This window comes from Salvelinus sp. IW2-2015, linkage group LG30 (assembly GCF_002910315.2).
Source record: "Salvelinus sp. IW2-2015 linkage group LG30, ASM291031v2, whole genome shotgun sequence".
NCBI lineage: Eukaryota > Metazoa > Chordata > Actinopteri > Salmoniformes > Salmonidae > Salvelinus > Salvelinus sp. IW2-2015.
This window is the reverse complement of record NC_036869.1, coordinates 2,780,345-2,793,195: the sequence shown is the minus strand read 5'-3', so window position 1 is coordinate 2,793,195 and position 12,851 is coordinate 2,780,345. Positions and strand designations below refer to the sequence as shown.

General features: G+C 43.6%; 1 protein-coding gene across 5 annotated transcripts in view; it reads left to right on the top strand.

Moving 5' to 3' along the window:
• The window catches only part of elmo1 (engulfment and cell motility 1 (ced-12 homolog, C. elegans)), a 237,783-nt gene that overhangs the window by 153,558 nt on the left and 71,374 nt on the right, over positions 1-12,851 (top strand). For all 5 annotated transcript variants that reach the window (XM_070436225.1, XM_023975417.2, XM_023975416.2 and 2 more), the window contains one exon: positions 4,117-4,253. In XM_070436225.1, the coding sequence (XP_070292326.1) occupies positions 4,117-4,253 (137 nt within the window). The remainder of the gene's footprint in view (positions 1-4,116; positions 4,254-12,851) is intronic.

The following is a 12,851-nucleotide window of genomic DNA, read 5'->3' as shown; positions in this document are numbered from 1 at the left end:
CATCACTCCAAATCAGGGCCCCACCCGGTCCGACCAGCCCCCACAGCCCCTTCCGCATCACTCCAAATCAGGGCCCCACCCGTTCCGACCAGCCCCTTCCGCATCACTCCAAATCAGGGCCCACCCGTTCCGACCAGCCCCAGAGCCCCTGTGGGCATCATTCATAATGCCCCGAAGTTTCCTATTCTACCGATGTCGATGCAATTCCGTGGCCCCTGTTGGAGGCAGGGCACCCTGCTGTGATGCCTAGAGACTCTGTAAATGGCTGCTCCACTCAGAGACCTTTACCTTAAGGCAGCTCCTCAATCAGCTCTCATAGACAGAGAAAGAGGAGTGTGTACTGTAGTTCATAAAGACCTTTTACCAATCATTACACCCTGGGTTATTGCTGTGGGGACCCGTTCATGAAGCCCTGGTCTCCATGGTGATTTCAAAGCTTCGATAGCATTAAATGCTAATAAACAGAAGCGTCAGAAAGCTAAAATAGTCCTATAGGAGTCCTCGCCACCATCAGTGGGTAATGAGATGGCTTGAAGCAATGTTTTTCCCTTCGATTAATAAGGTGGAACTGTGGCAATATCGCTGATGTATTCAGATGCACTGAGCTTAGAAACCAGATTTCACTCAGTGGGAAGTTTATGATGAATCCGATAACCCAATAAATGCACAGTGATTTCTCCATCCCAGTGTCTGTAAAACAGTCTAATGGAGTTCCCTCAGGAAACGGTTAGATTAGCTGTCTGGCCACACCATTCACAAAGCACTTGGCGGAGGACAGGAGGAGAAAAGAGGTGGGAAAGGGTTAGGAAAACAAGAGCGAAAAGAGGGCGAAATGAGGGAGCAATTCCCTTTAATCTCCACATGAAGCCTCCCATCAGACAGTATTCAGAGACTTCATTTGCATCTCAAATAGCACCCTATTCCCCATGGTGCACTACCTTTGACCAGGGCCCATTGTCAAAAGGTCAAAAGTAGTGCGCTGTATAGGGAGAAGGGTGCCATTTGGGATGTAGACATCATCCTGTCACAATGTAGAAGCTATGTGTTTGTGTTCTAGGTGTGTCTGGTGGAAGTGTTAACAAATGGAAAAAGCCCATGGTATGGCTAATTTGAGAATGTTCCATTGTGAACTGTGATGGACGTGGGTGTCTGTTGGCAGGCAGGCTAGGGAACCCAGTCCCTCAAGAATAACCAGGGGTATTTATTTCTGAAGAGAAAGCTGCCATCTGATCTGGCACATGCAACCAGACAAGGGACGGGAGATAAATGTGAAATGTAACTGAATGAACCAAACCCTCCTGTCCCATTTAAAGAACATGGTCCTTCCGTCCTCTGTGTGTGCGTGTGAGACTAGGAATATGGAGAACAGAGGGTCCAGTCCTATTGGCTTAGAAGTGCATAGTTGAGTTCCTCTGCCTTGAGGCTCTTATTGTCACAGAAGGAGAAGTGGTGTCATGAACAGTGACTATACACATGCACGCACACACACACACTACCCATGGCTGTACATGCCAAAACTGTGTAGAAATGAGTCAGCCACCCATGTTGGTATTGAGTGATTCCTTATGAAACCCAGACAAAACACCATTCTTTTGGGGATTTTCACAATGTAATCTATAGAATGGTCCTAGAGGAAGGAAGAATTGTTGACATATATTTGACATGTATCAAAAAACATAATTGAGAAATAATTAGTCCTTTTAGACTACATAATGTTTCACCTGTAGATGCTGCTGGTGAAACATAGCAACAATAAAACAATCGTATGAAACGTTACTGCTTGATCTGTAATATGACTAGTGTTTTTATCAGGGGGAAAAGTACATATATTTATGAATATTGAAATATATAAACATGAACATTGAAAATATACCATTTTTGATTTGTCAATTTTTTTAATATATATTTTTGAACATAATATAGTCTACGTGCATATGAAAATTCCAGATTGGAATCTCTGTTACTTTTAGAATGGATTCAAAATGGTCACCCTCTGCTTAGGGCTGGGCGATATTGCCTAAAAATCTGTTGTACAATTAAAGGTCAAATACACATTACCAAATGCACATTTGTGGCCTGCTGGAGGTCATTTTGCAGGGCTCTGGCAGTGCTCCTCCTTGCACAAAGGCGAAGGTAGCGGTCCTGCTGCTGGGTTGTTGCCCTCCTACGGCCTCCTCCACGTCTCCTGATGTACTGGCCTGTCTCCTGGTAGCGCCTCCATGCTCTGGACACTACGCTGACAGACACAGCAAACCTTCTTGCCACAGCTCGCATTGATGTGCCATCCTGGATGAGCTGCACTACCTGAGCCACTTGTGTGGGTTGTAGACTCCGTCTCATGCTACCACTAGARTGARAGCACCGCCAGCATTMAAAAGTKACCAAAACATCAGCCAGGAAGCATAGGAACTGAGAAGTGGTCTGTGGTCACCACCTGCAGAATCACTCCTTTATTGGGGGTGTCTTGCTAATTGCCTATAATTTCCACCTTTTGTCTATTCCATTTGCACAACAGCATGTGAAATTTATTGTCAATCAGTGTTGCTTCCTAAGTGGACAGTTTGATTTCACAGAAGTGTGATTGACTTGGAGTTACATTGTGTTGTTTAAGTGTTCCCTTTATTTTTTTGAGCAGTGTATTAAAACATTTGCCAAATCCAACATTTTAAATGTTCAATATTCATAAATTAATATACTACAATGTTTTATTGATATCAAAATACTACTTGTATTACAGAGCAAGCGGGAAAGCTTCATATGACACCAATGTTTGCTTTGTTGCACCTACAGATGAAACATTATGGAGTTTTAAAGAAGGGTAATGCCTCGAACACACCTACAGCATCGTTGCGCAAAATGATACGCAGCATCATCTGGATATGTGTGCAACAAAAGTTCAACATTCACCTTCTGCTACTATTTCTGTCAAGCCGTCTACACATACAGTTTGATTCATACGTTCGTCAAATCCAACATATGCACCACACAGAACGCACTGAAACTGCCTCTGCAACGCAATGCTGCAAGGAAAACGCAACATTGTGCAAATGAATGTACTTCTGGTGTACCGAAACGCAATGACGCTGTTGGTGTGAGGCCAAAATGTAATAAATATGCCAACTTTGGTCAATTATTTCTCAATTATGCTTTTAGATACATGTCAATTATATGTCAACAATCCTTCCTTCCTCTAGGACCATTCTATAGATTACATTGTGAAAATCCCCAAGATCCTGGTCTCTTTTTGTGTGGGTTTCGTGAGGAATCACTCTATTGAAGTATAGCTGAAACGTGAACCACGCGTGTATCACCATCCCTTATGAGCTTTCATTCTATATTCAATATGATGGAAGTGTCTTAGTTTATCAGAGAGGCGACATGTTTATTGTATAGCTTCTGTATATCTGGGCCCATGGGGAATCTCTTTACTGATGGATCTTATACCACTGACTCAGTAGCTGACTAAATGAAGTGTGTCCCCATGGGCCCTGGTCAAAAGTAGTGCACTTTATAGGGAATAGGGTACCATTTGGGGCGTAACCTTAGTCAGTAGAGGTAAACTACAGTTCAAGTTCACGTTTCCATTACTCACATGGCAGTCTTAGACACTGGAATGTATGGAGACAACGTCAGGAAATTGAAAATTAAAAACAAGTGAAAATAGAATCTAAAATACAAGTGTGCAGTATGTGTTTGCTAATTGCCTCAATGCCAGGCGAGGGTTGGTTAGTCTTGGTTTGATAATCATAAGAGGACCGGAGGGAGTTATGTCTTCTTTGTTCTCATAACCTCAGGGGTTGTATATGTATAGATTATCATGCAAGAGATCTTCATAATAATTGATGGTTCAGTCTCAGCTCTTTAAACCTTGTATGCCCTGATACTGCATTAAGACCTAAAAATGCAACTCTGAACTTGAGCATTTGTCAGTCGAACTGTAATTGTTGCAAAATCTTTAGAAATTGTGCTTTTCCCACTTAAGCATCCAAACAGCCACTGTCCAAAATCTCTGGTAGGGAAAACCTCCAATTTCCAAAATCTCTGAGGGAGAACAGTCGATGTGTCTCTCAAACACAAGGCTTACGTCCTTTCTCCTCTGTTCCTCTGTCTTTACAGCCAGTGAGAACTGCCATGACTTCCACCCCATGTTCTTCACCCACGACCGCTCCTTTGAGGAGTTCTTCTGCATCTGCATCCAGCTGCTCAACAAGACCTGGAAGGAGATGAGGGCCACCAGCGAAGACTTCAACAAGGTGAGGGTGGACTTGCGGTAGGGGGAAGTTGCCCCTAGACGATGATCTTGGATCAGTTAGCATTTCTCCCCGCTAATGGTTAAGGTTAGGATGGGGGAGAGGAAGCTGATCCTAGATCTGTACCTACAGTAGGTGAAACTTCACCCCGGAGAGTTAACTTTATGCCTATATCCATTTGACTTTCCAAAGGGTAATGTTTATTCCTTAAAGGAAGGCTAGCTACTGTAGGATTTCAGCTCTAATATAATTAATAACACATGGTCCTCTGTGGCTCTGTTGATAGAGCATTGTTAAGATTGTGAGGGACAGCTCTTGGGGAATTGTGGGGGAGATCTTGGAGGGCTGGTGGGAGATCTGTCGACTTGCCCTTGAGCAGGGCGTTGACCCTGGTTGCATCTGTATGTCGCTCTGGATGGGAGGTTGTTAGATGAGTGATGTGATGTAGTTATTGAGCAGCTTCACTGCAAGTATATTGTATGTTTTTTTAAATATTCAATAAATCATTTTTTTTTTTAGATTGTGAGTTCGATTCCCGCTGGGACCACCCACACGAACATGTACAGTTGAATTCGAAAGTTTACATACACTTAGGTTGGAGTCATTAAAACTTGTTTTTCAACCACTCCACAAATTTCTTGTTAACAAACTATAGTTTTGGCAAGACATCTACTTTGTGCATGACACAAGTAATTTTTCCAACAATTGTTTACAGACAGATTATTTCACTTATAATTCACTGTGTCACAATTCCAGTGGGTCAGAAGTTTACATACACTAAGTTGACTGTGCCATTAAACAGCTTGGAAAATTCCAGAAAATTATGTCATGGCTTTAGAAGCTTCTGATAGGCTACTTGACATCATTAGAGTCAATTGGAGGTGTACCTTTGGATGTATTTCAAGGCCCACCTTCAAACTCAGTGCCTCTTTCTCATGGGAAAATCAAAAGAAATCAGCCAAGACCTCAGAAAAAAATTGTGGACCTCCACAAGTCTGGTTCATCATTGGGAGCAATTTCCAAACGCCTGAAGGTACCACGTTCATCTGTACAAACAATAGTATGCAAGTATAAACACCATGGTACCACACAGCCGTCATACCGCTCATGAAGGAGACGCGTTCTGTCTCTTAGAGATGAACGTACCTTGGTGCGAAAAGTGCAAATCAATCCCAGAACAACAGCAAAGGACCTTGTGAAGATGCTGGAAGAAACGGGTACAAAAGTATCAATATCCACAGTAAAACGAGTCCTATATCGACATAACCTGAAGGCCGCTCAGCAAGGAAGAAGCCACTGCTCCAAAACCGCCACAAAAAAGCCATACCACGGTTTGCAACTGCACATGGGGACAAAGATCATACTTTTTGGAGAAATGTCCTCTGGTCTGATGAAACAAAAAATAGAACTGTTTGGCCATAATGACCATCGTTATGTTTGGAGGAGAAAGGGGGAGGCTTGCAAGCTGGAGAACACCATCCCAACCGTGAAGCACGGGGTGGCAGCATCATGTTGTGGAGGTGCTTTGCTGCAGGAGGGACTGGTGCACTTCACAAAATAGATGGCAACACGAGGAAGGAAAATTATTTGGATATATTGAAGCAACATCTCAAGACATTAGTCAGGAAGTTAAAGCTTGGTCGCAAATGGTCTTCCAAATGGACAATGACCCCAAGCATACTTACAAAGTTGTGACAAAATGGCTTAAGGACAACAAAGTCAAGGTATTGGAGTGACCATCACAAAGCCCTGACGTCAATCCTATAGAAGATTTGTGGGCAGAACTGAAAAAGCATGTGCGAGCAAGGAGGCCTACAAACCTGACTCAGTTACACCAGCTCTGTCAGGAGGAATGGGACAAAATTCACCCAACTTATTGTGGGAAGCTTGTGGAAGGCTACCTGAAACGTTTGACCCAAGTTAAACAATTTAAAGGAAATGCTACCAAATACTAACTGAGTGTATGTAAACTTCTGACCCACTGGGAATGTGATGAAAGAAATAAAAGCTGAAATAAATCATTCTCTACTATTATTCTGATATTTCACAGTCTTCAAATAAAGTGTTGATCCTAATTGACCTAAGACAGGGAATTTTTATTTGGATTAAATGTCAGGAATTGTGAAAAACTGAGTTTAAATGTATTTGGCTAAGGTGTATGTTAACTTCCGACTTCAACTGTATTCACACATGACTGTAAGTTGCTTTGGATAAAAGCGTCTGCTAAATGATTATTGTTATTATATTAGCTCTGCAATTCTACTAATCAGCTGCGCCTTAGGACCTTGATTGGTTGAATCTGGTGTGGAAGAGCAGACCTAAAGAAGTGCATTACACTATAAGGTGTTTTTTTTTAGCTCTTCTGGCGGTGCCGTTGAGGAACTAGAGAAACGCGCTTGTAGTTGTTTTGATTGGAACACAACCCTGCATCCCCGCCATCACATAATTACTGTTGTTTTGATTGGAACACAACCTTGCATCACCGCCATCACATAATTACTGTTGTTTTGATTGGAACACAACCCTGCATCCCCGCCATCACATAATTTCTGTTGTTTTGATTGGAACACAACCCTGCATCACCGCCATCACATAATTACTGTTGTTTTGATTGGAACACAACCNGAACACAACCCTGCATCACCGCCATCACATAATTACTGTTGTTTTGATTGGAACACAACCCTGCATCACCGCCATCACATAATTACTGTTGTTTTTTAAGTAATCTGGGTCAAGTGGGCATAATTTGAAAGCCGGTTCTATTAGCAACATGACTAGCTAAGTTATAAAATACGATAATATATTGTTAGGCTTTCACAATGCAATTCAGGGAAACCGATTTGTAATTTTGGTGCGCATAGAAAGTAGATATGAGTGCATTCAGGTGTGTGTGCTGCAGTACATTTTCTTCACAATACCACAAACAGGTTCATTCTGTTCAGGACAAGCCAGGGTATAACGCCATGTCATCTTGTAACTGTACATCAAACATAGTGATCATAAACATTGACACTGTATCTGACTTGAGTTTTATGATATGGAAATGTGAAGTGCACATTTGGACTCACGGGTGTTTGGTTTTCTTTTATGACATCAAAGCAGTAATCATTATAATCCTCAACATTTCATCTTTCAAAACACACAGAGTCCTCGTAATTTGTCAGTCAAGACCCATACAGAGCTGTGAAGCGCAGAGCCAGAGCTCTGACGTCATGTATAGCATGTTACTTACTGTACAGCCACTGCGTTCCAATTTAGAGGTTTATCAGTGCCCAACTGCCATTTTCAACCCGTATACTGGTACGAATGTAAAGGCCTATGATGCTCTGGATAAGAGCATCAGCTAAATGACTAAAATGTAATTATAAACTGGGTGGTTCGAGCCCTGAATGCTGATTGGCTGACAGCTGTGGTATATCAGACCGTATGACAAAACATTTATTTTTACTGCTCTAATTATGTTTGTAACCAGTTTCTAATAGCAATAAGGCACCTCTGGGGTTCGTGGAATATGGCCAATATACCACGGCTAAGGGCTGTATCCAGGCACTCTGAGCTGCATTGTGCGTAAGAACAGTCCTTAGGTGTGGTATATTGACCATATACCACACACCCTCGGGCCTTACTGCTTAATTATAATGTACAGGAATAAGAAAGCATGTGACTTCTGTAAGAGTTTGTGATGTCACTATTTCATGTGGAGGGGTGGGTTCTAGTCTGGACTTATCACGGTGTTGGGCAGTAATGCAATTACAATTATGATAATCACACATCATAAGGCTTGGCTTGCGTACTGCATGGAAGTTTTTATAATGAAGGCGCTGCTGTAATGCCTATATAAAGCCAAGCTCAATGTGCAAAAGTTGATTAAGATGCATAGTCATGTTGCGTCCCAAATGGCACCATATTCCCTACATAGTACACTACCTTTTACTAAAGCCCATCAAAAGTAGTGCACTACAAAGGGAATAGGGTGTCATTTGGGAAGCAACCGTGGATATGCATTTCTCAATGTCAAATCAAATCAAATTTTATTTGTCACATGCGCCGAATACCGTGAAATGCTTACTTACAAGCCCTTAACCAACAATGCAGTTCAAGAAATAGAGTTAAGAAAATATTTGCTAAATAAAAAGTAACACAATAAGATTACATAACAATAACGAGGCTACATACAGGGGGTACCGGTACCGAGTCAATGTGCTGGGATACAGGTTAGTCGAGGTAATTTGTACATGTAGGTAGGGGTAAAGTGACTATGCATAGATAATAAACAGTGAGTAGCAGCAGACAATGCAAATAGTCTGGCTGACCATTTGATTAATTGTTCAGGCTTATGGCTTAGGGGTAGAAGCTGTTAAGGAGCCTTTTGGACCTAGACTTGGCGCTCCGGTACCGCTAGCCGTATGGTAGCAGAGAGACCGGTCTATGACTTGGGTGACTGGAGTCTTTGACAATTTTTGGGGCATTCCTCTGACACCGCCCAATATATATTGGTCCTGATGGCAGGAAGCTTGGCCCCAGTGATGTACTGGGCCGCACACACTACCCTCTGTAGCGCCTTACGGTCGGATGCCGATCAGTTGCCATACCAGGCAACCAGTCAGGATGCTCTCAATGATGCAGCTGTAGAACCTTTTGAGGATCTGGGGACCCATGCCAAATCTTTTCAGTCTCCTGAGGGGGAAAAGGCAACGTCGTGCCCTCTTCACGACTGTCTTGGTGTGTTTGGACCATGATAGTTTGTTGATGTGGACACCAAGGAACTAGAAACTCTCGACCCGCCCTGTCGATGTTAATGGGGGCCTGTTCGGCCCTCCTTTTCCTGTAGTCCACGATCAGCTTCTTTGTCTTGCTCACATTGAGGGAGAGGTTGTTGTCCTGGCACCACACTGCCAGGTCTCTGACTTCCTCCCTGTTGGCTGTCTCATCGTTTATCGGTTATTAGGCCTACAACTGTTGTGTCGTCAACAAACTTAATGATGGTGTTGGAGTCGTGCTTGGCCACGCAGTTGTGGGTGAACAGGGAGTACAGGAGGGGACTAAGCACGCACCTCTGAGGGGCCCCAGTGTTGAGGATCAGTGTCACAGATGTGTTGTCTCCCCAGATTAGTTTTCCTCGAGGTGTGCATTATTTTAGGAGTGATTTTGAGTGGTGGGAGTGAGCTCATCGCCCAGGCTTTCAAATTAAATTATTCATTGTTGTTGTCTGACATGAAATACACATTGGATTCCTCCATCAGTTGGTCTCACTGCTCATTTAAATCCTGGCTTCAGTAACAGGCAGACGGTGCTGTTTTATTCAGATAAAAACATTTATTTTCAACACACACTTCTGAAGAAGTCTGATTCAGTCACTGTGTCTGAAGAAGTCTGATTCAGTCACTGTGTCTGAAGAAGTCTGATTCAGTCACTGTGTCTGAAGAAGTCTGATTCAGTCACGGTCTCTGTGGGTTTCTTTGACGGACTGTCGGATTGCAAAGAAAATGTAAACTTGCGTGGTGATATTGGAAACCCAAGCCAATCAGACCAGTATTCTATCACAGCATCACATGAACATTCCCTTGTTCCTGTATGGTAGACTTGCTGGTAGACTTGCTGTTTTCAGAAGATCCTCAAATGACTGTCGGACTAGATGTATTATTTGTTGTAGTTTTGTACAGTATTGACTAACCACCAAGCTCCACTGTAGCTTCAACACCCTGTCTTGTTTTGAAGCATCAGGGTGTGAGTCATTGTCTGTGTCCCAAATGGCATCCTATTCGCTATATAGTGCTCTGGTCACTAAGTAGTGCACTATATGGAGAATAGGGTGCCATTTGGGACGCACACCAGTTGTGTAACATTGCAGTGAAGGCAGTAACCCATCTCTCCTGAAACGGCACAGTCTGTATGTGTTTTTTTGACAACTTTGGTCAGCATTACCAGGCCTATCTCACCATCTCACAAAGCCCTGTGATGTATTCCCCCCTATACTCTTCTCTCAGCCATTCCGTACCACCCTGTCATATTAGGATGTATACTGTACTATACTGCCTGAAGGTGACTTTATAATTGGGGATAAGCGCTCATTCAGCATGTTAGTGTCCACGCTCCCCTTTGCCAGGAGTGAGCTGGCTGCCTGTTTTATTTATTTTGAGACAGTGCTTGTGCTGGGGTTGCGTCTGTTTGTCAGGAGCAGTTGGTAGACAGTATACTGGGTGTTGGTCAGCATTGCTCTGCTGTAGACCTGATGCCAAAGAGATCCTTTCAGGTTTTGTTAGCCTGCATGATAAGCCATCAAAAAAGTGTAGAAAGAAAGGCTGATGTACCAAACCTTTACAGAACCATCAAAAAAAGTGAACCACCTTATAGGGGTGGACTCCGAAAGATGTGGCGCTCTTTTTCATGGTCCTTCAAGCCAGATAAGAACAGATTATGTGTAAATAACTTGGTACACTGCTCAAAAAAATAAAGGGAACACTTAAACAACACAATGTAWCTCCAAGTCAATCACACTTCTGTGAAATCAAACTGTCCACTTAGGAAGCAACACCGATTGACAATAAATTTCACATGCTGTTGTGCAAATGGAATAGACAACAGGTGGAAATTATAGGCAATTAGCAAGACACCCTAATAAAGGAGTGGTTCTGCAGGTGGTGACACCAGACCACTTCTCAGTTCCTATGCTTCCTGGCTGATGTTTTGGTCACTTTTGAATGCTGGCGGTGCTTTCACTCTAGTGGTAGCATGAGACGGAGTCCAACCACACAAGTGGCTCAGGTAGTGCAGCTCATCCAGGATGGCACATCATGCGAGCTGTGGCAAGAAGGTTTGCTGTGTCTGTCAGCGTAGTGTCCAGAGCATGGAGGCGCTACCAGGGACAGGCCAGTACATCAGGAGACGTGGAGGAGGCCGTAGGCGGGCAACAACCCAGCAGCAGGACCGCTACCTCCGCTTTGTGCAAGGAGGAGCACTGCCAGAGCCCTGCAAATGACCTCCAGCAGGCCACAAATGTGCATGTGTCTGCTCAAACGGTCAGAAACAGACTCCATGAGGGTGGTATGAGGGCCCAACGTCCACAGGTGGGGTTTGTGCTTACAGCCCAACACCGTGCAGGACGTTTGGCATTTGCCAGAGAACACAAGATTGGCAAATTCGCCACTGGCGCCTGTGCTCTTCACAGATGAAAGCAGGTTCACACTGAGCACATGTGACAGACGTGACAGAGTCTGGAGACGCCGTGGAGAACGTTCTGCTGCCTGCAACATCCTCCAGCATGACCGGTTTGGCGGTGGGTCAGTCATGGTGTGGGGTGGCATTTCTTTGGGGGGCGCACAGCCCTCCATGTGCTCGCCAGAGGTAGCCTGACTGCCATTAGGTACCGAGATGAGATCCTCAGACCCCTTGTGAGACCATATGCTGGTGCGGTTGGCCTGGGTTCCTCCTAATGCAGAACAATGCTAGACCTCATGTGGCTGGAGTGTGTCAGCAGTTCCTGCAAGAGGAAGGCATTGATGCTATGGACTGGCCCGCTCGTTCCCAGACCTGAATCCAATTGAGCCACTCTGGGACATCATGTCTCGCTCCATCCACCAACGCCACGTTGCACCACAGACTGTCCAGGAGTTGGCGGATGCTTTAGTCCAGGTCTGGGAGGAGATCCCTCCACCTCATCAGGAGCATGCCCAGGCGTTGTAGGGAGGTCATACAGGCACGTGGAGGCCACACACACTACTGAGCCTCATTTTGGACTTGTTTTAAGGACATTACATCAAAGTTGGATCAGCCTGTAGTGTGGTTTTCCACTTTAATTTTGAGTGTGACTCCAAATCCAGACCTCCATGGGTTGATGAATTTGATTTCCATTGATAATTTTTGTGTGATTTTGTCAGCACTTTCAACTATGTAAAGAAAAAACTATTTAATAAGAATATTTCATTCATTCAGATCTAGGATGTGTTATTTTAGTGTTCCCTTTATTTTTTTGAGCAGTGTATAAATGTACCGTTTATGCTTTCTGTGAAATATCCCTGAAGTATTCAGACCCCTTGACTTTTTCCAGATTTTTGTTACGTTACAGCCTTATTATAAAATTGATTAAATATTAATTTTTTTCAGCAATCTACACACAGTACCCCATAACGACACAGTGAAAACAGGTTTTTAGAAATGTTTGCAACTTTATATATATATTTTTAAACAGAAATACCTTATTTACATAAGTATTCAGACCCTTTGCTATGAGACTCGAAATTGAGCTCAGGTGCATCCTGTTTCCATTGATCATCCTTGAGATATTTCTACAACTTAATTGGAGTCCACCTGTGGTAATTCAATTGATTGGACATGATTTGGAAAAGCACACACCTGTCTATATAAGGTCCCACTGTTGACAGTGCATGTCAGAGCAAAAACCAAGCCATGAGGTCGAAGGAATTGGCCATAGAGCTCCGAGACAGAATTGTGTCAAGGCACAGATCTGGGAAAGGGTACCAAACTTTTTCTGCAGCACTGAAGGTCCCCAAGAACACAGTGGCCTCCATCGTTCTTAAATGTGAGAAGTTTGGAACCACCAAAACTCTTCCTAGAGCTGGCTGCCCGGCCAAAATGGGC